Below are 25,170 nucleotides of genomic sequence, written 5' to 3' on the forward strand. Positions count from 1 at the left end.
ATACGAACGGAGGAGGGTTTGTCCCGGCTGGTTTATGGAGGGCCGCCCAGGAAGGTGGAGGTCCTCGCTTCACTTTGTTCATTTCCTTTTTTGTCCCTGTTTATACGAAATTAATTAATTAATTTAGTTATTATTTGTTTTGTTTTGTTGTTTTTTTTACGTCTCGCTATAAACCAGTAAACAGTCCAGTGAAGTGGATTTCATCATGTTTACTCACCAAACATTCTGTAACTATGACTTATATAAGTATTTGAATGATGTTATATATATATATATATATATGTGTGTGTGTGTGTGTGTGTGTGTATGTATGTATATAATACTAATATTGTTCCTTAGTTATTCTCGTCATTTTATAAATAATATAAACATCTGAGCCAAGATGTAGAAAAAAAGTACAAACTGTGCAGGGACTGACTGTAACATTGAGTTTCACACACACACACACACACACACACACACACACACACACACACACACACACACACACACACACACACACACACACACACACACACACACACACACACACACACCACACACACACACACACACCACACACACACACACACACACACACAGTAAATAATGTGTGTGTGCTCGTTAAGGTGCAGCTGAAGGTCATTTTCACAGGAGACGTTGAAATCTGTCTGGTTTTCAGTGTCTCACTGTGTTAAAGCAGCCGAAGTCTCATCCTGTTTCTCCTCTGCTGCTTTTAAAAACCTGCAAGACTCTCAGAGGAGGAGGATCAGAGCCTGCTGCTCCTCCTCCTCCTCCTCCTCCTCCTCCTCCTCCTCCTCTGTGACTCCTCCTCTCCAAACCGTCTGAGCTGCTCTTCACAAGGACGTCTGTATCGACCGGACGGGTTTGATCCTCTGAAAACTTCTATTCTGAGTCGCAGCCGGTTGCTAAAAGCCTCCTCGCTCTGCTGCTGCTCCTCCTCTTCCTCTTCCTCTTCCTCCGCCTCCTCCTCCTCCTCCTCACCCTCCTCCTCCTCCTGTGTAATCCTTGTCCATGTTTAATTGATGGTGTGATGATGAAAGTTGCAGGAGGAGGGGATGGTTGTTCCATGTTTTCTCCTTCGTGGCTGAAGGAGCTCCAGCTGAACCCCCCCACCCCTCCAGCTGAACTCCCCCACCCCCACCCCCCCAACCCCCCAGGTGTTGTTGATAAAATGTGTTTTTATATGTCTGTATGTTAAAGATTCACCATCTATCCATCCATCCATCCATCCATCCATCCATCATCCATCCATCCATCCATCCATCCATCCATCCATCCAGAACATTGCCTGAAAAGACGAACGCAAAACATTTGATCTCCAGCTGATCTCATGTAAAATATTCTACAGGACATGTTCAACTCAACAGGAAGTAACATGTCTTCTAAGATGGAAAAATGCCCACTAAGATGGATAAATGTCCACTAAGATGAATAAATGTCCTCTAAGGTGGATAAATGTCCACTAAGATGAATAAATGTCCTCTAAGATGGATAAATGTCCACTAAGATGGATAAATGTCCACTAAGATGAATAAATGTCCACTAAGGTGGATAAATGTCCTCTAAGATGGATAAATGTCCACTAAGGTGGATAAATGTCCTCTAAGATGGATAAATGTCCACTAAGCTGAATAAATGTCCACTAAGATGGATAAATGTCCACTAAGGTGGATAAATGTCCTCTTAGATGGATAAATGTCCACTAAGGTGGATAAATGTCCTCTAAGATGGATAAATGTCCACTAAGCTGAATAAATGTCCACTAAGATGGATAAATGTCCTATAAGATGGATAAATGTCCTCTCAGATGGATAAATGTCCACTCGGCTGGATAAATGTCCTCTCAGATGGATAAATGTCAACTCGGCTGGATAAATGTCCACTAAGATGGATAAATGTCCACTAAAATGGATAAATGTCCTCTCAGATGGATAAATGTTCACTAAGGTGGATAAATGTCCTCTCAGATGGATAAATGTCAACTCGACTGGATAAATGTCCACTAAGATGGATAAATGTCCTCTAAGATGGATAAATGTCCACTAAAATGGATAAATGTCCTCTCAGATGGATAAATGTTCACTAAGATGGATAAATGTCCTCAAAGATGGATAAATGTCAACTCAGATGGGACACACACACACACACACACACACACACACACACACACACACACACACACACACACCAGTAGGGAGTTGTCCTCAGCAGGATGTTGAAATTCGCCAGCCGACTCCTCAATGTCAGATTGTACGTAGCGTTAGCGTTAGCCTGTAGCCATGGTAGCATTGACTAGCATGCTTAAATAGCGGTTAGCTTCCCTTTCAAAGCGCCGTCTGGGTGTCGGTAGTCCTGGTGTCCTGCCTCTTTAAGAGGCGAGGCGCAGGATTACCGTCCTCGGTTTCATTTTAATCGTTCTGATGTTCTTAATCTTCTTATTTTTCTTCCGCCGGATTTTCAGCTGTGAAAAACAAAAAGCACATCCCAACAGGCGGAAAATCCAGTCATAGTCAGCTGTGACTTGTTGGTGGTTCGTCAAACTTTCCACACAAAAAAAATCAAAAAAAAATTCCAAGCGAAGGGATTTAGATAAAAACACACGTGTGTCACGTCGTTAGACATTAAAATTAATCGACGGGTTTTCTGCTTCAATTAAAGGATCATTTTGAACGTTTCCCTCCAAAAGTACGTTTGGTTGAAGAAAGCAAAGGTTTTTTTAGGGAAACCTAAAAGCGTCTCGAGTCACATGGACGATTTTACAGACGTGAAATGTTGGAACAATAATTCCATGAGAATCTTCTGACGCTGTCACTTCAAACGTTTTTAGAATCAGTCAGTCAATCGGAGGACAAATACATGTTCCACTGGAGCTGATTCTGACTGTGACCTGCCCCCGGTCTCCATGACAACACACACCTGCCCCCCGGTCCTCCATGACAACACACACCTGCCCTCGGTCTCCATGACAACACACACCTGCACCACGTCTCCATGACAACATGCACACCTGCCCCGGTCTCCATGACAACACACACCTGCACCACGTCTCCATGACAACACACACCTGCCCCCGAGCTCTATGACAACACACACTTGCACCACGTCTCCATGATAACACACACACACCTGCACCACATCTCCACGTCAACACACACTTGCCCCCGGTCTCCATGACAACACACACCTGCACCATGTCTTCATGACAACACACACACACCTGACTCTGGTCTCCATGACAACCCACACCTGCACCACATTTCTATAACAACACACACCCACACCTGGTCTCCATAACAACTCATACATGCACCTCATCTCCATGACAACACACACACACACACACACACACACACACACACACACACACACACACACACACACACACACACACACACACACACACCACACACACACACACACACACACACACACACACACACACACACACACACAGCACCAGAGGTCACTGTAGTGACTGAACAGCAGCGACGGTGACGACCAGACGAGACGAGCCGAGATCAAAGAAGACGGAGTTTATTTTCAGCTCCACGTCGTCGTTATTTAAAGCCGCAGAGTCACTGGGATCCGATCGGACGTTAAAAATACATCCTTTGATCACCGATCGACTGAAACGTCAGCGTCAGACCAACTTCACAGGACGTCAGCCGATTCCAACACTGAACAATCGGCATGAAGTCCTGGAGCTTCTGGAAGCTTCGCCGCGAGAACTCAGGACTCGTCTCAGACGATCTCAGACGACGTTCACCACAACAATCCAAGTCGGAACATCGTTTTCCTCTAAGAAAAGAAAGTTTCTCGTCACGTCAAGAGAAGTTTTTCTTCACCAACTCGTCTGCAAACCTCAAGACTAAAAATAAAGTGTGGATCAAAGCCGAGGAGCTAAAAATAGACTGGAAACATCCCAGAATAACACAGAGGACCGTGTGTGTGTGTGTGTGTGTGTGTGTGTGTGTGTGTGTGTGTGTGCGTGCGTGCGTGCGTGCGTGTCAAGTTATTTCAGTTGAAGTTGTCTCTCAGATTAATTTAAGTTAGTTTGTGGTTAGTGTAGTAAACGCTCGTAAAACTAGCTTTAGTTTTAACTTTGGGTTTACTTCATTTATAGTTTGGGTTTAGTTAGTTTAAACTTTGTTTTTAGTTAGTTTATAGTTTGGGTTCAGTTAGTTTATAGTTTGGCTTTAGTTAGTTTAAACTTTGGGTTTAGTTAGTTTATAGTTTGTGTTTAGTTAGTTTATAGTTTGGTTTAGTTAGTTTAAACTTTGGATTAAGTTAGTTTATAGTTTGGGTTTAGTCAGTTTAAACTTTGGGTTTAGTTAGTTTATAGTTTGAGTTTAGTTAGTTTAAACTTTGTTTTTAGTTAGTTTATAGTTTGGGTTCAGTTAGTTTATAGTTTGGCTTTAGTTAGTTTAAACTTTGGGTTTAGTTAGTTTATAGTTTGAGTTTAGTTAGTTTAAACTTTGGGTTTAGTTAGTTTATAGTTTGGGTTCAGTTAGTTTATAGTTTGGGTTTAGTCAATTTAAACTTTGGGTTTAGTCAGTTTTAGCTTTGGGTTTAGTCAGTTTAAACTTTGGGTTTAGTCAGTTTATAGTTTGAGTTTAGTTAGTTTAAACTTTGGTTTAGTTAGTTTAAACTTTGAGTTTAGTTAGTCTGGAGTTGTCTTAAGGTAGATAGTTAGCATCTGGTTAGTTTAGTTAAGAGGTTAATGCCAGCCTCCTGTTAGTTTAAAGTTGCATCATAAGATCAGGATTAGTGTAACATACAGGACTAACCTAGTATAAGTTTGAGGTTAGTCAAGTATAAGTTTAATATTAGTCGGGGGTTGGTCTCAGGTACTTTATTGTGAAGTTCGATTCAGATTGGTGTGGGTTTGTTAGGTTCACCTACTGAGCATGTGCAGAAGAACCAGAACTAGTTACCGTTCACCTCAGCTTAACGTCTGTAGCTACAGACGCTCACAACCGATTTTATTTTATATACAGACGAATGAAAAGAAGAGGAGACTGAAGGACGACGGTTTGATTTCCTGTCGTCTCATCTTTCCTTCCTGTCGTCTATTTCAATCCGTCCTGACTCGGGTTTTTCTTCTCTCCTCCTCCTCTTTTCTATTTCTGGACACGAGGAGTTAAAGTCGACATGAATGTTTGAAAGCGACACGCCGGCGCTCTGTTCTCTCTCTCTCTCTCCTCTCTCTATCCTCTCTCTCCTCTCTATCCTCTCTCTATCCTCTCTCTCTATCCTCTCTCTCCTCTCTATCCTCTCTCTCTCTCCTCTCTCTCTCCTCTCTCTCTATCCTCTCTATCCTCTCTCTCTCCTCTCTCTCTCCTCTCTCTCCTCTCTCTCTATCCTCTCTCTCTCTTCTCTCTCTCCTCTCTCTCTATCCTCTCTCTCTCCTCTCTATCCTCTCTCTCTCCTCTCTATCCTCTCTCTATCCTCTCTCTCTCCTCTCTATCCTCTCTCTTTATCCTCTCTCTCTCCTCTCTCTCTCTCCTCTCTCTCTCCTCTCTCTCTCCTCTCTCTCTGTCCTCTCCTCTCTCTCCCCTCTGTCTATCCTCTCTCTCTCCTCTCTCTGTCCTCTCTCTTTATCCTCTCTCTCTCCTCTCTCTCTCTCCTCTCTCTGTCCTCTCTCTCTATCCTCTCTCTCTCCTCTCTCTATCCTATCTCTATCCTCTCTCTCTATACTCTCTCCTCTCTCTCTATCCTCTCTCTCCTCTCTCTCTGTCCTCTCCTCTCTCTCCCCTCTGTCAATCCTCTCTCTCTCCTCTCTCTGTCCTCTCTCGCTCTCCTCTCTCTATCCTCTCTCTATCCTCTCTCTCTCCTCTCTCTGTCCTCTCTCTGTCCTCTCTCTCTATCCTCTCTCTCTCTCCTCTCTCTCCTCTCTCTGTCCTCTCTCTCTCCTCTCTCTGTCCTCTCTCTGTCCTCTCTCTGTCCTCTCTCTATCCTCTCTCTCTATCCTCTCTCTCTATCCTCTCTCTCTCCTCTCTCTCCTCTCTCTCTCCTCTCTCTCTCCTCTCTCTCTCTCCTCTCTCTCCTCTCTCTGTCCTCTCTCTGTCCTCTCTCTATCCTCTCTCTGTCCTCTCTCTATCCTCTCTCTCTATCTGCTCTCAGCAGCAGATTTCATTACCACCTCTGGTTCACGGCGGAAACGCGCTTCCGCGTTTCCGCCGTGAGACATCCGATACGTCTGTCCAGCGCCGGGGCGAAGCTCCGGATTCCTGCACTCTGAGGGGACAGTGAAGTGGCCTCAGCCTGAACCCACTGACCACTGACAGCCAGGAGGACGACCAGCGACTGACCACTGACACTGGACTGACCACTGACAGTTAACTGACCACAGACACTGGATTAACCACAGACAGTGGTCAGTCCCACTATAACTACAGACAGCAGGGGGCGCTCCAGGAGGCGTTCACTGACCGTGGGTATTATTTAACAGCTGTGTTTTGGAGGCTTCAGGCAGAGGAGAAAAAAAAAACTCTCTCTCTTTGTGTTCTACGCCTCCTTCTTCCTATTTTCTGCCCTCCTCTCGTTTTCTCCTGTATTTACCTCTCCCACGCAGCCCCCCCACCCCCCCTCCACCCTCCTCCACCCCCCCTACACCCCCCCCACCATTATTAACTCGTCTGTTTGCAGCTGAGAGGAGGAGCCACGTCGTTCCTCTCGGGCCTTTATTTTGTTCATTTAGCATAATCCACCATTTCTGTGTTTATTTTTGCCCACACACACACACACACACACACACACACACACACACACACACACACACACACACACACACACACACACACACACACACACACACACACACACACACACACACACACACACACACACACACACACACACACGCACACACGCACACACACGCACGTGGCTGAAACAATCCATCTGTAAGTGTGTTTAAATATCACATGATGCGTTTTAAATGTTTTACAGAGCGAGGGAAGGGAAGAGAGAGTGACGGAGGGATGGAGGGAAGGATTAAAGGAGAAACGAGACCTGAAGGAAGGAGAAGAAGAAGGAGAAGAAGGAGATTACGGGGGAGCAAACGGGGGAAGGAGAGAAAGTTGGTGTTTGAGGAGCGACTGAGAGGAGGAATGAGGATGATGGAGAGATAACCTGGTGGAGGAGAGTGAGTGAAAGAAGAGGAGGAGAAAAGTGGAGGTCAGAGGAGCTGGGAGTAATATAAGAGAGAGAGAGAGAGAGATAACGGGTGAGGAAGGACAGGAGGAGGCAGGAAGGGAAACAGAAGACAGGAAGAGAGGAGGAGGGGTGAGGAGAAGAGGAATGACAAGAAAGAAACCAAGGGACACATTGAGGGGAGGGAGGGTAATTCAGGAAAAGATGGAGAGAAGAGGGAAAGAAGAAAGAGGAAAGGGAAGCAAAGGAGGAAAATGAAGCGAAACACAGGAGGAGGAGGAAGAGGAGGAGGAAGAGGAGGAGGAGGGAGCACTCAGACGCTGAGAGGAAATAATTGATGAGAGGAAAAGTTTCTCCTCCTTCAGTCTCGCTCTCTCTCTTTTCTCTATCAGTTCATCTGAAGCTCTCTCGACCCGCCGCAGCAGCTGGACGCCGTTTTTTTCTTCTTCGGGGTTCGTCGTGTTTCGCTTGTTCGTTTTTTGTTGTTTTTTTTTTAACGACGACGACGATCTGAGCCGCCGACAGCGCGACTTTCTGAAAATGTGAAAAAGGGTGGAACTTTTCGAAAACGCAACTATTTGAAAACGCTGCGTCTCCGTGTGAACGGGGACAAAAAACGTGTTTGTGTCGTTTCCACAGAAAATGACGTCGTTTCAACAACATTTTCAAATTTTACAAGTACTCAGAAGCGATACCTCACACACTACAGTACCTACATAAATTACTCGCTTGCTTTTCACCTCGTGTGATTTGTTAAAAGGAGCGGCGGCGGAGGAGGAGGAGGAGGAGGAGGAGGAGGAGGAGGAGGAGGAGGAGGAGGAGGAGGAGCAGGAGTCCCGGCACAAGTTGTGTTAAAACATGAGTCGACTCATAAAACTTCCGTGAAACGACTCAGACGTACTTCATGATTACAGTAATGTGAGTATTAGTAATCCAATACTTCCATCCCTGGAGGAGGGGAGGAGGAGCAGGAGGAGGAGGAGGAGGAGGAGGAGGAAGAGGAAGAGGAGGAGGAGGAGGAGCAAAAGGAGGAGGAGGAGGAAGAACAAGAAGAGGAGGAGGCGGAGGAGGAAGAAGAGTAAGAAGAGGATGAGGAGCAAGAGGAGAAAGAGGAGGAGGAGGAGCAAGAAGAGGATGAGGAGCAAGAGGAGGAGGAGGAGGAAGAGTAAGAAGAGGAGGAGGCGGAGGAGGAAGAAGAGCAAGAAGAGGATGAGGAGCAAGAGGAGGAGGAGGAGGAGGAGGAGGAGCAAGAAGAGGATGAGGAGCAAGAGGAGGAGGAGGAGGAAGAGCACGAAGAGGATGAGGAGCAAGCCGAGGAGGAGCAGGAGGAGGAAGAGCAAGAAGAGGAGGAGGAGGAGGAGGATGAGAAGGAGGAGCAGGAGGAGGAGAAAGCGAGCTGGTCCCTGCAGGACGTCATGACTAAACGGGGACCCTCTGAGCGATGAGAGTGGCTCCTCCCACTCGGGGGAGTCCTGCGCTCTGATTGGCTGCCAGGTGTACGAGGTCACTCCTCTGATGTCTGACTGGACGGAACAACAAACAGACGGGTGGAGGAGAAGCAGGAGGAGCTCCTCCGCCGTGTCAGCAATTTATAGAGTTGATGATGTAGAACCAGATAAACTACTTCTGTTCACACAATAAACTAAATCTTCAAAACAAGAGCGTCGTCACTCATTTGCACTATTCTCCAAACCGCATTGAAGTGAAATCTGCCTCAAGGGTTTCTGGGAAAACAAAGATGGCGTCGCGGCAGCGCCGGCGAAAAATATCAACATTTTGACCGATTCAGCAAAAATTCAGACTTTCTGACAGAAAGAGTCTTCAAGCCTGAAGATACATCTCATTTTTTTATCTTTTAAATTTTTTGTGGCTACGAGCTAACTAGCCTAGCCGCCGCAAGGCTAAAGCGGCAGGACTTCTTCACTTCATCTCTGGCCAGTGTTTGTTTCAGGCGACAGCGCCCCCTAACCAGCAGCTGGTGTCACTGCGTGACGTTTTCCAGGCGCTTTAATCCAGTTGTAAAAAAAATTTGTTTTAAAAATAAATAAAAAACGAATGAGCCAAATGAAGGGGTGAAAACTCTAGGCTCCGCCCCCTCCTCAAATTAAAATCCGCGGACTTCATGAAACAAACACGACTCTTGAACGCCGACTGAGACCTCCGTCACGCTTCTGGAAGCTTCTTCACAAACTTCTACAGAAACTTTTTTCCAGGGACTCTGATAAAACTCCCGATTCCCTCTGGATTCAAGGAGGAGAAACGACTTCAATAGACCCTCGGGGATGAAAAGTTCCTGACGTCATCTCTCTCTCTCTCTTTCTCTTTCTTCTTCTTTCTTTTCCTTAAATACATCCTGCTGATATCTTCAGGAATAAACCTCCCCGAGTCGAGGACGACACTTTTGTTCCTCAACTCTTTTCTTTTAAATCACATTTAAGAGCTTCAACAAAAAAAAAAAAAAAATCCTCCTCATCTCCTCATCTTCACTCTGACATTTCAGAGATCAGCTTAAACCTCAGAGGAGCCATGGGGGGGTGGGGGTGGGGGGGGGGGGGGGGGGGGGTAGCTGGGGTTAAGCTGAGAAAAAAAAATCAGTTTTTCTACAAACACCTACATGGAAACAGAAAAAACAATTGTCTGATTTTTCAGTTTGTCCAACTGTAACTGCATGTGTTCATCCCTGGAATCATGTCAAAGTGTGAAAAGTAGAAAGTAAGAAACATACGTGTGTGTGTGTGTGTGCGTGTGTGTGTGTGTGTGTGTGTGTGTGTGTGTGTGTGTGTGTGTGTGTGTGTGTGTGTGCGCGCAGCGGGGCCATCTGTCTCAGATTCTGACACGTTTAATCACATTTTAATCAGATTTTAACGTCTTACGACCCAAAAAATTGGCTAAAAAAATATTTTGTGAACCCAGTAACAGCTCCACCTCCCTGTGTGTGTGTGTGTGTGTGTGTGTGTGTGTGTGTGTGTGTGTGTGTGTGTGTGTGTGTGTGTGTGTCAGGGGGATTTGTGGTGAACAAGGATTTCCTAATCACAAAGCAAAAAAGATGAATTAGTTTCTTACTGTGTTGAAGGACGCTGTGAATGGTGTGTGTGTGTGTGTGTGTGTGTGTGTGTGTGTGTGTGTGTGTGTGTGTGTGTGTGTGTGTGTGTGTGTGTGTGTGTGTGTGTGTGTGTGTGTGTGTGTGTGTGTGTGTGTGTGTGTGTCTCTCAGGGGGTAAAAGTAAAGAATCAAATCCTAATTACATTTTGCAGTAAATTCCTGGTAGTGCTGCGTGATGAAGGGCAGGGTGTGTTTGTACTCGCACGTGTGTGTGTGTGTGTGTGTGTGTGTGTGTGTGTGTGTGTGTGTGTGTGTGTGTGTGTGTGTGTGCAGGTGGTGGAAACATGTTTTATGTCTCTGCATGAATAAAGAGGAGATTATCTCAGACCAGCAGCTGCAAAGGTCACAGACTGAAACCCTGAACACATCCAACACAGCAGCCTGAGACCCAGACCACCTCTAGACCACCTCTAGACCACCTCTAGGCCACCTCCAGACCACCTCTAGACCACCTCTAGACCACCTCCAGACCACCTCCAGACGACCTCTAAACCACCTCCAGACCACCTCTAGACCACCTCTAGACCATATCCAGACCACCTCTAGACCACCTCCAGACCACCTCTAGACCACCTCGAGACCACCTCCAGACCACCTCCAGACCACCTCTGGACCACCTCTGGACCACCTGCAGACCACCTCCAGACCACCTCTAGACCACCTCTAAATCACCTCTAAATCACCTCTAGACCACCTCTAGACCACCTCTAGACCACCTCCAGACCACCTCTAGACCACCTCTAGACCACCTCTAGACCACCTCCAGACCACCTCCAGACCACCTCTAGACCACTTCGAGACCACATCTAGACTAAAGTCACTTTCTTTCCCATTTAAATCAGACTCGTTTCACTCAAAAACCAGTCTACATCCATTCTAAAATCAGTCTACATCCATTCTAAAACCAGTCTACATCCATTCTAAAACCAGTCTACATCTAATCTAAAACCAGTCTACATCCATTCTAAAACCAGTCTACATCTAATCTAAAACCAGTCTACATCTAATCTAAAACCAGTCTACATTCATTCTAAAACCAGTCTACATCTAATCTAAAACCAGTCTACATCCAGTCTAAAACCAGTCTACATCTAATCTAAATCCAGTCTACATTCAATCTAAAACAAGTCTACATCCAACTACATCTACATTCATTCTATAAACAGTCTATATCCAAGCTCAAACCAGTTTTATATAATATAAAATCAAAAACCAGTCTACATCCAGTCAATATCCAGTCAAAAGCCAGTCTAAACTAGTCCATATCCAGTCTATACCAGTCTATATCCAGTCTAAAGCTAGTCTAAACCAGTCTATATCCAGTCTATGCCAGTCTAAACCAGTGTATATCCAGTGTATATCCAGTCTAAAGCCAGTTTATATCCAGACTATATCCAGTCTATATCCAATCTAAAGCCAGTCTATATCCAGTCTAAACCAGTCTATATCCAGTCTATATCCAGACTATATCCAGTCTAAAGCCAGTCTATATCCAGACTATATCCAGTCTAAACAAGTCTATATATTCAGTCTAAACCAGTCTAAACCAGTCTACATCCAGTCTAAAACCAAACAGACTATTCCGGTTCCAGTGTGAAGACTGTCCGGTCCTGAGCTGAACTGGTTCTGAATGAACGTTGAGGATTAAAGCGGATCAAAGTCCAAACAGTGTGAAGTTCCTGCCGAGAGCCGTCCTCCAGTCCTGCTCAATAAATCATGGCCGCCGCTTCCCGCCGCCTGCGCCTCCGTGTCGCCGTTAGCATCCTGTGATCAGCGGCAGCCGGTAATTAGCACGTTACATAACGGCAGCGGCGCCGTGAAATGTCACGCTACGAGGCCGCACGCTGCAACCTTTCATTATACCGCGGTGACCTATTACACAACCGCGGGACTCGTTTCCACGCCGCCGCCGGAGGAACGACGGACGAGAGATCGAGAAAAAAAAAAACACACTTCAGTTCCGTTTTGTTCACGTTGCTCTGGTTCCTCATTAAACCAGATTGAGGCTCGTTTACACTGCATTGTCAAGGGCAAATGCCAAACGTTCCTATCGTTTTGAGAGTCTGTTTCCATGACAACGGCGCTCGAAAACAACGAAAACGATTCCCCGAGGTGGGACTTTTTGAAAAACTTCCCGTTGTCACGGAAACGTTTATGGTCCGTCTCCGTGTCGACGGCGAAATCGCTGCTACTGGTCATGACCACCGAGTAACTAGTTCTACTGCACATGCTCAGGAGCTTGGTGCTTTTATTTTGACAGTCACCGTAATAACAATCCAACTTGGTAGTTTTATTTTGACAGTCACCGTAACAACAATCCAACTTGGTAGTTTTATTTTGACAGTCACAGTAATAACAATCCAACTTGGTAGTTTTACTTTGACAGTCACCATAATAACAATCCCACTTAGTAGTTTTACTCTGACAGTCACCGTAATAACAATCCAACTTGGTACTTTTACTTTGACAGTCACCATAACAACAATCCAATTTGGTAGTTTTATTTTGACAGTCACCGTAATAACAATCCAACTTGGTAGTTTTACTCTGACAGTCACCGTAATAACAATCCAACTTGGTAGTTTTATTTTGACAGTCACCGTAATAACAATCCAACTTGGTAGTTTTATTTTGACAGTCACCGTAACAACAATCCAACTTGGTAGTTTTATTTTGACAGTCACAGTAATAACAATCCAACTTGGTAGTTTTACTTTGACAGTCACCATAATAACAATCCAACTTGGTAGTTTTACTTTGACAGTCACCGTAACAACAATCCAACTTGGTAGTTTTACTCTGACAGTCACCGTAATAACAGTAGTAGTTGTTCCAGCCACTAGAGGGCGACGTGTTAAGAAAACCTCCTCGCTGTCAGTTCAAAATAAAAGCATTATTACGTTTGGTTCTGGTTTCCCGTCTCGTGTCGGTTTCTGCTTCGCACCGATCTGCATCTTTGATCCTGCAGACGTTTTTACATCCAACACGTCCGTCCTGTAAAAGTCAGATTTGATCTGAGACATAAGAACGACTGGCTGCACGTCGTTGACGTCTGGAGGGTTTTTCCTGAAGAGAGCGAGAGAAAGTGAAGTCCAGACACAAACAGTCTGCGGCTGCTCCTCCGTGTTCCTCCTCACGTTTATTACTTCTGGAAACGGCTGAACAGCTTTATGATTTCACTCTCCGCTTATTTGTACAACGATAAAACACAGCAGCAGAGCAATAAAGCAGCAGCGCCATGAGGGGGAGGGGGGGGGGAGCTAAAAAATATCTCTTAGAAGGAAGATGCTCTATAATCGAGCTCCAGGATTAGAATGTAACCACCTTAAGGTTTAATGTTTTGTGAAAAGTTTAATTTCAGGTCTTTGTGTCGCTTCTTATTTACTGTGTTTGGAGCATTTTGAGATTCTGTTTAAACAAAAATGCCTTAGAAATAAATTATTATTACTACTATTATTAGTAATAATAATAATAATAATAATAATAATAATAATAATAATAATAATAATAATAATAATAATAATAATAATAATAATAATCATAATCATCATCATCATCATAATAATAATAATAATAATAATAATAAAAACAACTTACTGGCCCACTATGACACACACTAGAAATCATTCCAGAATATTTTTAAATCTAAAAAAAAAAAAAAAGTATAATTTTTACAGAAAATATCTAAACCATTTATTATTATCATTATTGTCATTAAAAACAACTTCCTTACTCGTCCACTATCACACACTGGAAATTATTATTTAATATTGTTGAATAAATGTTTTCAATTTTTTTTTTGTTCATTTTTTTGTTTTGTTTTTTCTATTTATTTATGTATTTATGTATGTATTTATTTATCCATTTATTCATTTATTTATTTTCTAAAATTGAAACGTCTACCTTACTGGTCCACTATCACACACTGCAAATAATTCCTTAATATTGTTAAAATAAAACAATAAATTGAACACAAATTTTGAAACGATCTATTATTATTATCATTCTCATTCTCATTATTATTATTATTACACTCTCTCTCTACTACATCGACACGAAATAATTCCTTAATATTGTTTTAACAAAACAATAAATTGAACACGAATTTTGAAACGATCTATTATTTTCATTATCATCATTATCATTATCATTATTATTATTATTATTATTATTATTATTGTACTCGCCCTCTACTACAAACACATGAAATAATTCCTTAATGTTGTTAAAATAAACCAAAGAAATGGGGGGAAAAGCACAATAATGAACCCAGGAAATGTTTTTCAGACTGTAATGATTTGAGAGGCCTAATGAATCCTGAGAATAGAAACGGTGTTAAAAGCAGCAGCGGTTACGTCACGGAGCTTCTGAACACGGAGGAATCGACTTCAGTCGATAACAAACAGGAAGTATAAGAAGCTGATTTTCCCCGGAGCCGTACAGCACTGAAATCCGTCGGCCCCGTCCTCGCCAACGGAAAACTAATTTCATTGAGTAAAAGCCGTTCGTGCGCCTGCATGGCGGCGGCGGCGGCGGCGGCGGCGGCGGCGGCGGCGGCGGCGTGTTACTACGCCGGCCGGCCGGCCGGCTCTTTGAGTCATTCAGACTCTCCCGCTCACACCTTGTGAACTCTGCTGCTCCGCGTTCAGACAGGTAGGAGGACTCCACCGTCATCCTGCAGCTCCACTTCTCATGTTTCCAGCAGCTCTTTTGAAGAGCCTCATCATCCTCCTCCTCCTCATCATCATCATCATCCTCCTCCTCCTCCTCCTCCTCCTCCTCCTCCCGGCGGCAGCAGCAGCGGCGGCGGCGGCGGCGGCAGCGTGAGCGTGGGCGGCCGCGGGGTGAAGATACACCGCCGTACTCGAGAAGCAGCGAGTGGGCGGCTCCGGCTCCGGCTCCGGCTCCGGCTCCGGCTCGCCGTGGAAACCAACCAACCAACGGCGGCGGTGACGGATTCCGCGCCCTGACACCGAGCGCACGCTGCCCGGTTACCACGGCGACGGGATTCAGAGCCACCGGCGGGCCAAAGCAGAATCTGTGCGGAGTTGTTGGAACGCGGCGGCGTCGCACAGGTGTGAACGCTGGAGAGGCGGCGACACGAAAAGGAGCGACGGGAGACGCCGATGGAGGGAAATGTCGGCATGAGACTGGAGGGAGTCTATGAAAACACATTATTGTGAAATTTACCTGAATTGGGGCTCAGTTTTCAGCAGATTCTGCTTTCATCGTTTCAACACAAATCTAAAATTCACCTTGTTCAGATCACCAACACTGGATAACCTCCTCCTTCAATCACCGCCAAGTCACTTCCTGTGGCTCCCAGAACGCCGCCCAGCCACAACGGCCAAGACTCAGACTCCTGGCATCGTCCGCCAACCGGCAACACTGGAGGAGATTGTCAATATAAAGAGCTCATATTCTGCAAAATCCACTTCCTGAAGGTTCTCCGGCAGTAAGAACCGTCTCCACATCTGGAACGACGCCCCAGAAGTGAAGAAAGTGTGTCCTCTCTCTCTCTCTCTTATAAAAAGTGTGTTGCTCCAAGCAGCCAATCAGAAATCAAACCCTATATAGTGTCATCGGGGGTTTTAGCCAATCACGATCAAGGTAGGCTCCTCCCCCTCTTTGACTCCTCCCACAATCAGGCAGCTCTGCTCTGGCACATGGCGCCACGAGAGGAAGCACTTCCTCCATCTTCCCATAGATGGGCGTGTGTGTGGGGGCGGAGCCAGTCCAGCTCACACAGACACAGCAGATTCTGAATGCAGCTCCTAGGAATCCAATGTTCTAATGGAGGGAAAATCAAGGAGGAGCTGGAAACTTTGAAGACGAGGTTTAGATATTTCCGGACTAAAACATATTGATCATGTCTGTTTTCTGTTCACACCAGATCCAATGCTCACTGACCAATAGGAGCCACGCACAAAGTCACATGACTGCAGTCCGGACGACGCCAACAGCACAGAACAAACCGTCAAACAAACAAGCACTCGTTTATGTGGACGACACCGCGACCTAAAGCCAAACAAACCGACTCAAGCTGAATGTTCTGCATCCCGGTTGATTGACGACATCCAAAAGTTGAACGGGAAGAACCTTTGTCAACATCTTCCCCCCCGTCATTAGATTCTTTGCAGACGACACCATCCACTTCGACCGCCTCAACACACAGCGGGAGGAACACGAGGCATTGAACCGGCAACCTTCAAACCAATCAAACTACTAACTGGTCATTGGTTCAGCTTCTGAACATGTTTACATTTAATCTGTACAATTGCACACAATGCACATCTCACCTTCTGACTAATATTTTGCACTGCACTGTTACTTTAATTTATTTTAGATTTTATTTTATTTTAATTCTATTTTCTTGTGTATATACTTATTTATTTATGTATGTCGGCACCAGGGTAGACGGCAAAGTAAGAATTTCATTACACTTTGAAATCTGGCTTTTACTGTTGAAATGACAAATAAAACCCCTTGAACCTTGAACCTTGAACCTTGGTTCATTAAAACCGGCTGTTCTCGGATGTTTCAAGGCTGAAAAACTAACAGGAAGTGAGCGACTTCCCCATTTCTGAAGGGCCTGGGAAAAAAAAACCTTGTCGGTGTTTCTGCTCACTTCTTTGCAGACGACACCACGTTTTAAAAGTCCCTTCGTCTTTTGCACGGTTTCCGTTGCGTAAATCGAGAAAATTTGACATAAAATCCCGATCAGATCAAATAAACAGTCAAGTTTTGTTCTGGAGGAACGTCTTATTGACACACCGACTTAACTGAGAAAAAGAAACGAGACCGAAAGCCCTCCCGGCGGGAATAGACTCACCCCAGCGTCGTCATGGTGACGATGGTGTACCAGAAGGAGGCCGGGATGGAGGTGAAGGTGGAGCCCTTGGTGCCCTTCTCGGCGTAGAACATGACGGTGGCGAAGATGATGATGGCCATGGTGAGGGAGAAGAGCAGGAAGCCCAGCTCCGAGGCGCAGCTCTTCAGCGTGTAGCCCAGGATGCGCAGGCCCTGCGAGTGGCGCGAGAACTTGAAGATGCGGAAGACGCGGAAGACGCGCAGCGTCACGAAGGCGCCGCTCACGTCCTCGTTCTCCGGCATCACCAGGCCGATGTAGTAGGGCATGATGGCCACCACGTCGATCACCGACATCACCGAGCGCATGAACTTGCAGCGGCTGGGCGCGGCGAACAGCCGCATCAGGTACTCGAAGGTGAAGATGAGCACGCACGCCGTGTCCATGCAGAAGAAGGCCAGCTGGTACTTCTCGCCGCACGGCAGGTCCCTCACGCTGCCCTTGGGCGGCCGGCAGGGCACCGTCTCCACCACGTTGGCGATGACCGACACGGCGATGAAGAAGCCGGTGACGTAGTAGAAGACCAGCGCCATGGTGGAGGTGTGCGGGTTCTCGAAGGCTCGCCACAGGCGCTCCCGCGAGGTGCTGTGGGGGGGGAGGGGGGCGTCCATCGCCTCGTTGGCCTCCGTGTCCTCGGCCAGGCGCTCCTGGTTCTCCTTCTTACGGTCGCGGTATTCCTACGCGGGGGGAGAGACAGAGAAAAAAGTTAGACCCCCCTGAATCCCAAAGCCGAAGAACCAACCCGTTCTCTTTCCTTGACTTTTTACTCGACATGGTTTTATTCGGTAACGTCGCCAACGAAAGTCGGGCGACGAATGAAGCTGGGCCGAGAAATTTATGTTTTGGTCCGTGCGTATTGATTTATATGTGTGTATTTTGCAAACTTTTCACAAAAAAACTATTCACCCTTAACTTCGCCAATGCAAGTCGGGCGACGAATGAAGCTGGGCCGAGAAGGTTATGTTTTTGTCCGTGTGTATTTATATATTTGTTGGTTTATATGTGTGTATTTCGCAAACTTTTCGCAAAAAAAAAAATTCCCCCCGAATTGCCTGAAATCTCCAGGGATGATTTGTCGTCACCCGAGGACAAAGAGATGAGATTTGGGGATTTTAACGGCGAATCGTTTCCAAATAAATCCCCCCAAAAAACTGTGGGAAAAAATGTCCCTTACAAAGTGGGTGGGAGAGGAACCTCATCAGCGTCCGTCGCCATGGAGACCCTAGTCAGTGTTGCACACAGTGGTATAGCTACCTGACAGGCCAGGTTCAGAATCTGCTGTGGAGGAGTCAAAAGGGGGGATGGGGCCTATCTTGATTGTGATTGGCTAAACCCCCCGATGACACTATATAGGGTTTGATTTCTGATTGGCTGCTTGGAGCAACACACTTTTTAAAACTTGGAACTAGCCGGGGAGAGAGAGGACACACTTTCTACACTTCTGGGGCGTCGTTCCAGGTGTGGAGATGATTCTTACGGCTGGAGAACCTTTAAGAAGTGGATTTTCTATAACATGACCCTTTAAGTTTGTTAGCTGAGTCTTAGTCTTGGTACGATTTTTTAAAAAGGTAAAGATTCAGGAACATGTCACACATTTGCAGCACGAGCTTCTCAGGACAAAACCACCCGGTAACACTGAACAAGTGAAAGATATTAAAAGTTGAAGTGATCTTGAGAAAAAAAGAAAAAGCGTCAGAAGCTCTAACTCGTTGCACATTTCCTCTCTCTTCCAGACGTGATCACAATCAGGGTGAAGTGGAAGGATCGGTAACAAATCCGGTCATCAGCCGAGGACGAGGACGAGGACGACGCTCCTCTCTTTGAATCAGAGAAGAAGAATGAAGAGAGCAGTGTGAAATTACGAGAGGGCTAAAAATAAAAGCGGTGGGAGACGTGTCGGGTATAAAAAGACCGACCACGGATTGGAGGCTGTGGACGACGACTCGGCGTCGGTTCCAGAGTCCCTCGGCGGCGAGTCGGTGGGCGGCACGCCGACGGCCCGCCGGGGGGAACGGCGGCTGATTTGTTGTGCTCGAAAACAAACGACTTGTTTATGGCTCGTGACAGAAATCACCGGCAGGAATTGTCGGCCATAAAAAAAAAAATTTTTTAAAAAGCAGCGGGATGATGATGATGATGATGATGATGATGAGGTGAAGGACGCCGGCGCGCCGCTAACAACTCCCAGCCTGGTGACGGGTTAACGACGCCTCGCTCCTAATGAGCGCCGCAGCAACAGAACCCGGGGGAAGGAGGCGAGAGGTCAAAGGTCACAGCTGACGACGCGAACGAGAAAATAGCTTGTTAGAAAAAAAAAAAAAAAGCCAAAACACAAAACTGAACATGTTGAAAAACAGTAAATGCATCAAAACAAAAGCCACGTCAAAAAAGACCCAGAATCTCTTGCTTGTTTCTAAGACCTCGACCAGAGTCGCAGTTCTTCAGGGGTAGAAACTAATATCCAGTACCAGAGGAAGTTTTTTACACGGTCTTCATCCTCCAGTACCAGAGGTAGCACGTGTCCAGTACCATAGGTAGCATATATACAGTACCAGAGGCAGCATATATCCAGTACCATAGACAGCAGATATCCAGTACCAGAGGCAGCAGATATCCAGTACCATAGACAGCGGATATCCAGTACCATGGACAGCAGATATCCAGTACCAGAGGCAGCAGATATCCAGTACCGTAGACAGTAGATATCCAGTACCATAGACAGCAGATACCCGGTACCAGAGGCAACAGATATCCAGTACCAGAGGCAGTATATGTACGGTACCAGAGGTAGCATATGTACAGTACGAGAGGTAGCATATGTAGAGTACCAGAGGTAGCATGTATCCAGTACCATGGGTGGCATATGTACAGTACCATGGGTACCATATATCCAGTACCATAGGTAGCATGTGCCCAGTACCAGAGGCAGCAGGTATCCAATACCAGAGGTAGCATAGGTACAGTACCAGAGGCAGCAGATATCCAGTACCAGAGTCGGCAGATATCTAGTACCATAGACAGCAGATATCCAGTATCTTAGACAGCAGATATACAGTACCATAGGCAGTAGATATCCAGTACCATAGACAGCAGATATCCAGTACCATAGACAGCAGATATCAAGTACCATAGACAGGAGATATCCAGTACCATAGACAGCAGATATCCAGTACCTTAGACAGCAGATATCAAGTACCATAGACAGTAGATATCCAGTACCTTAGACAGCAGATATCAAGTACCATAGACAGCAGATATCAAGTACCATAGACAGGAGATATCCAGTACCATAGACAGCAGATATCCAGTACCTTAGACAGCAGATATACAGTACCATAGACAGTAGATATCCAGTACCATAGACAGCAGATATCCAGTACCATAGACAGCAGATATCAAGTACCATAGACAGGAGATATCCAGTACCATAGACAGCAGATATCCAGTACCTTAGACAGCAGATATACAGTACCATAGACAGTAGATATCCAGTACCTTAGACAGCAGATATCAAGTACCATAGACAGCAGATATCCAGTACCTTAGACAGCAGATATACAGTACCATAGACAGTAGATATCCAGTACCATAGACAGCAGATATCCAGTACCAGAGGCAGCAGATATCCAGTACCATAGACAGCAGATATCGACTACCGAAGGAACACAAATCAGACCCACAACCAGATCACCTCCAGTACAGGGTCCATTATCTAAAACATCCTCTCCTCAGACCTCCTCACCGCCCATTAATAAATAAATGTTTAAATAAAAAGTTAGGAAGCCATCTCCAGTACCAGAGGAAATTTAGTAGCTGGACAGCTGAGGTCCAGTACTGAAAACCAGAAACCCTCATCAGTACCATAGACACCAACAGTCTCCAGTACCAAGAAGAACCTCCATTATATGACATCGTGAAAGTTTCATCCAGTACCTGAGGCAGTGGAAAATCTGTCTACAAACAAAGGGGGAGGGTATCATTTCCATTACCAGAGACGAGAGGCGATATGGGAGCAGGGAAAGCAGAGCGGTGCTTTTTTTTTTTTTTAAACTTGATCGAAGAGTTGGGCCGCTCAAGATCTGAGATATCGCAGAGTGCTTCACGGTCATCAGATAAAACCAGAAGAGTATATTGAAAAATAGGACAAAAACCAGATCACTGCAAGATTGTCAGATGTTTCCGGCAAGTCTCCGTCGCTCAGCTGCACTCAAGAAACGATTCCAAACGACTTCAGACCGCCTCAAAGTCGTACGTGTTCGACCGCGTGGCGCTGAAAACAACTGGAGAGGCCGATAGCATCACGATTCCAAGTGAAGATGTCAAAATTTAGTTTCAGTCACTGCGGAGGATGAACGGGTACCTTTTACATACGATACCGATACGGTACCGATACCAGGGAATCGATACCGGTACTCAACGGCACCGATTTTCTGTACTTTTTGTGTGTTTATGTGGTAATAAAATGTACATTTTTCTAATTTAACACATTCTTTAACAAACATATCAAATCAAAATCCATCTCCACGTACTCTAATACTTTCCCCTCGAGAAACATTGTGATGGTAGATCTGTGAGAGCTGTAGATCTGTGATGGTAGATCTGAAGACTCTTCAGCCTCGAGGAAAATCTAGTGCCAAACCAGAAGCTTCCTCAGATTAGAAGTCTTAGAAGTATTCGCCACTCCCTCAGTGTCAAGGCGGACCGAAAGGCACCGGAGTTTGGCCAGTACCTATAAAAGTACCTATCCCTACTGAAAAATGCTGTTTTTTTTCTTTTTTTTAAACAGCTCCGAAAGCGGAACGTTTTTGAAAGTGTCAACGGGGATCTGAAAAAAACACCGTCGTCTCTGTGAAACGCTGTCGTGTCCAAAGCGAGCTGGAAGCCGCGGCGTCGGTGTCGTAAGACGCCGTCTGGGATCCTGAACCAGACGCTCGGAACACGTGCCTCCAAGACGGCTGAATAATGAATGAACGGCGATCCGGGGGAGACGACACAACAGCGCCGGAATGATCTTCAGCTCAACTCCGACAGACGACAGACCTCCGCTTCTCTCAGACGAAGAACATGAGTGAAAATAAACGCAGGTTTTATTTTGGCATTTATATCCAAAGGAAAACAATGCCGGGGCCCAGAACCAAACCCTGAGGGACGCCACAAGACCATGAGAGAATGAACCTATTTGAGGCCGTTCCCGACACACTTGCCCCCCCCCAACAGTTCCTATTTAGAATCCACGGTGCCGAACGCTGAGCTGACGTCGAAAAGTACTGCAACTGAACGTTTAGAATTCTCTTAAACCTTCGGAACACGAGGAAACTCACCGAGATTAAGTGGAAGTTGTGACGTCATATTATACAAGTTTTCAACACTTTCATTACATTATATTCTCTGAATTCGCCTCGATTTCCCTCCATTAGAACACTGGATCCTAGGAGCTGCATTCAGAATCTGCTGTGTCTGTGTGAGCTGGACTGGCTCCGCCCCCACACACACGCCCATCTATGGGAAGATGGAGGAAGTACTTCCTCTCGTGGCGCCATGTGCCAGAGCAGAGCTGCCTGATTGTGGGAGGAGTCAAAGGGGGGGAGGAGCCTACCTTGATTGTGATTGGCTGAACCCCCGATGACACTATATAGGGTTTGATTTCTGATTGGCTGGTTGGTAGGGTTAGGGTTAGGTTAGGGTTAGGTGCCCCCCCCCCCCCCCCCCGCCGGGGCAACAGGCTCACCTCCATGCAGCAGTCTCCGATGATCTCCGGCACGATGCCGTAGAAGGCCAGCTCCTCGTCGAAGGCCTGGATGCACTCGTTGCGCGGGTAGTGCAGCTTCCCCGTCCGGTAGAAGTTGAGGATGTGCCGGAACATCTCCGGGTCCCTGTCGAAGAAGTACTCCTGCGTGTCCTCGTTGTAGAAGAACTCCTTCTCGGAGGAGCCCAGCAGCGTGTCCGGGTAGCGGTCCAGCGTGTTCTTCCACGTCTGCGTCAATCAGAGAGGACGGGAGACGTTATGGCGCCGCGGAACGCAGACTCACAGCCTCGTATCTCGTCTAATTCAGCACGTAGGTTAAAAGTTAACGGGCCGACCTGCACCAGTGGGGGTATAAAATTTAATTCACGGCAACGTCTCATCGCTGCGGGAACTTCAGGTGTGTGCTTTCATTACAAAACTGAAATAAGAACAAATACAAACAGTGGATCCGATAAGAAAACGACCTCCGTTTTCAGCGTTTCAGCTGTTTTATGTGTAAACAGACATTCGTTTTCAAATCATCGCCGTCCAAACGCTAAACTCTCCTGAAGCCTTGAGCAAACATGGTCTGAAACCTGCGGATCACTGCAGTACCTTATCAGTACTTTGTATAAATCCCCAGAGGGGAACAGAGTTCTGTGTTTCTGCTGATGTCGGCAGGATTCAGAGTGGACTGGACTTATCGGGGGAGTCATCGACCTCCTCCTCCCCCCCCCCCCATCAGGTTGATGATGACTCGCTGAGCTCCTCTGCTCCTCGGGAACCTTCACCTCCTCTTGGACTCGTCAGGTCTGGAGGAGGAGCACGACCCTGGACACGAGGGAGACCACCTGGACCTGACATGGAGCCGCCAGCTGCTTCCTGCTTCCTGTCTGCAGACCGCCATCGACTCCTCCTCATCTGACTGCTCGTCTGACTCATCAATACACTTTTCCATAACAAACCACAGAGAGCAGGAGGGGGGGTGGGGGGGGTGAGGGGGGGGGGGGGGGGGGGGGTGAGGTACTGACACATACCTGGTCTGTTCGTATCAGAACGTTCATGTTCAGTTTGAATATTTTATTCAGTAAATAGCATCATTTTCAACTTTACACTGAAAATTTGTGAGTCTATAATCTGGTGTTAATCTGGATTAGAGGCGGAAGATGCTCTACAATCTGACGTTAGAGGAGGAAAATGCTCTATAATATGGATTAGAGGAGGAAGATGCTCTATAATCTGGTGTTAGAGGAGGAAGATGCTCTATAATCTGGTGTTAGAGGAGGAAGATGCTCTATAATCTGACGTTAGAGGAGGAAGATTCTCTATAGTCTGATGTTAGAGGAGGAAGGTGCTCTGTAATCTGATGTTAGAGGACGAAGCTGCTCTATAATCTGATGTTAGAGGAGGAAGGTGCTCTGTAATCTGATGTTAGAGGACGAAGATGCTCTATAATCTGGTGTTAGAGGAGGAATATGCTCTATAATCTGGTGTTAGAGGCAGAAGATGCTCTATAATCTGGTGTTAGAGGAGGAAAATGCTCTATAATATGGATTAGAGGAGGAAGATGCTCTATAATCTGGTGTTAGAGGACACAGATGCTCTATAATCTGGTGTCAGAGGAGGAAGATGCTCTATAATCTGGTGTTAGAGGAGGAAGATGCTCTATAATCTGGTGTTAGAGGAGGAAGATGCTCTACAATCTGGGTGTTACAGGAGGAAGATGCTGGAGAAGAAGCCACGCCCACTTTTGGCGGCTCACCTGGAACCGGACGCCGCTGACGTTGACGTAGAGGATTTCGTCCGACCGGGACGAGTTGTCCACCGGCGGTTTGGGCATGGTCTTCTTGGCAAGCGGGAGCCAGCCCACCGCCGCCGCCCGCGCAAACGGCAGCCATGTCGCCACGCCAGCAGCCATCTTGGATCGGGATCCGTCCTAAAAGCAGTGAGCGGGGAGGAGGAGGAGGAGGAGGAGGAGGAGGAGGAGGAGGAGGGAGGGGTCAGAGGGCGTCAGGTGTCAGGCCATGAGGAGGACGGCAGGTGGAGGCAGGAAGGCATCGGATGGGCGTGACCCCCGTCTCTTATTCCGACGAGCAGGTGAGTCGTCCTTCAGAATAAAAGCTTGTTCGTGTTGGGATTTCCAAATTTGATTCCAAATTTTTGACACCCAAAAAAAAAAAAAAAAAAAAAAAAAAAAAAAGTGCTCAGTGGGTCCTCCCACTTGACAGGAAGTAGCGAGTCTCCTGACAGGAAGTCATGACAGGCCGGACAGGAAGTAGAATGTTTGTATCGGCGTGGGGAGGGAGAGGCGGCGGCG

At 46.3% G+C, this 25,170-nt stretch overlaps 1 protein-coding gene across 1 annotated transcript in view; it reads right to left on the minus strand.

The window, feature by feature from the left end:
* kcnd1 (potassium voltage-gated channel, Shal-related subfamily, member 1) overlaps positions 1-24,771 on the minus strand; it is a gene marked incomplete at both ends in the record, with an annotated part of 32,833 nt that extends 8,062 nt beyond the window's left edge. The window contains 3 exons of the mRNA XM_080496710.1: positions 17,093-17,805; positions 22,857-23,102; positions 24,616-24,771. Of these exons, the coding sequence (XP_080352836.1) occupies positions 17,093-17,805; positions 22,857-23,102; positions 24,616-24,771 (1,115 nt within the window). The remainder of the gene's footprint in view (positions 1-17,092; positions 17,806-22,856; positions 23,103-24,615) is intronic.
* Positions 24,772-25,170: the final 399 nt, after the last annotated feature.

The sequence above is a fragment of the Blennius ocellaris genome (genome assembly GCF_963422515.1).
Source record: "Blennius ocellaris genome assembly, chromosome: 5".
Classification (NCBI taxonomy): Eukaryota; Metazoa; Chordata; class Actinopteri; order Blenniiformes; family Blenniidae; genus Blennius; species Blennius ocellaris.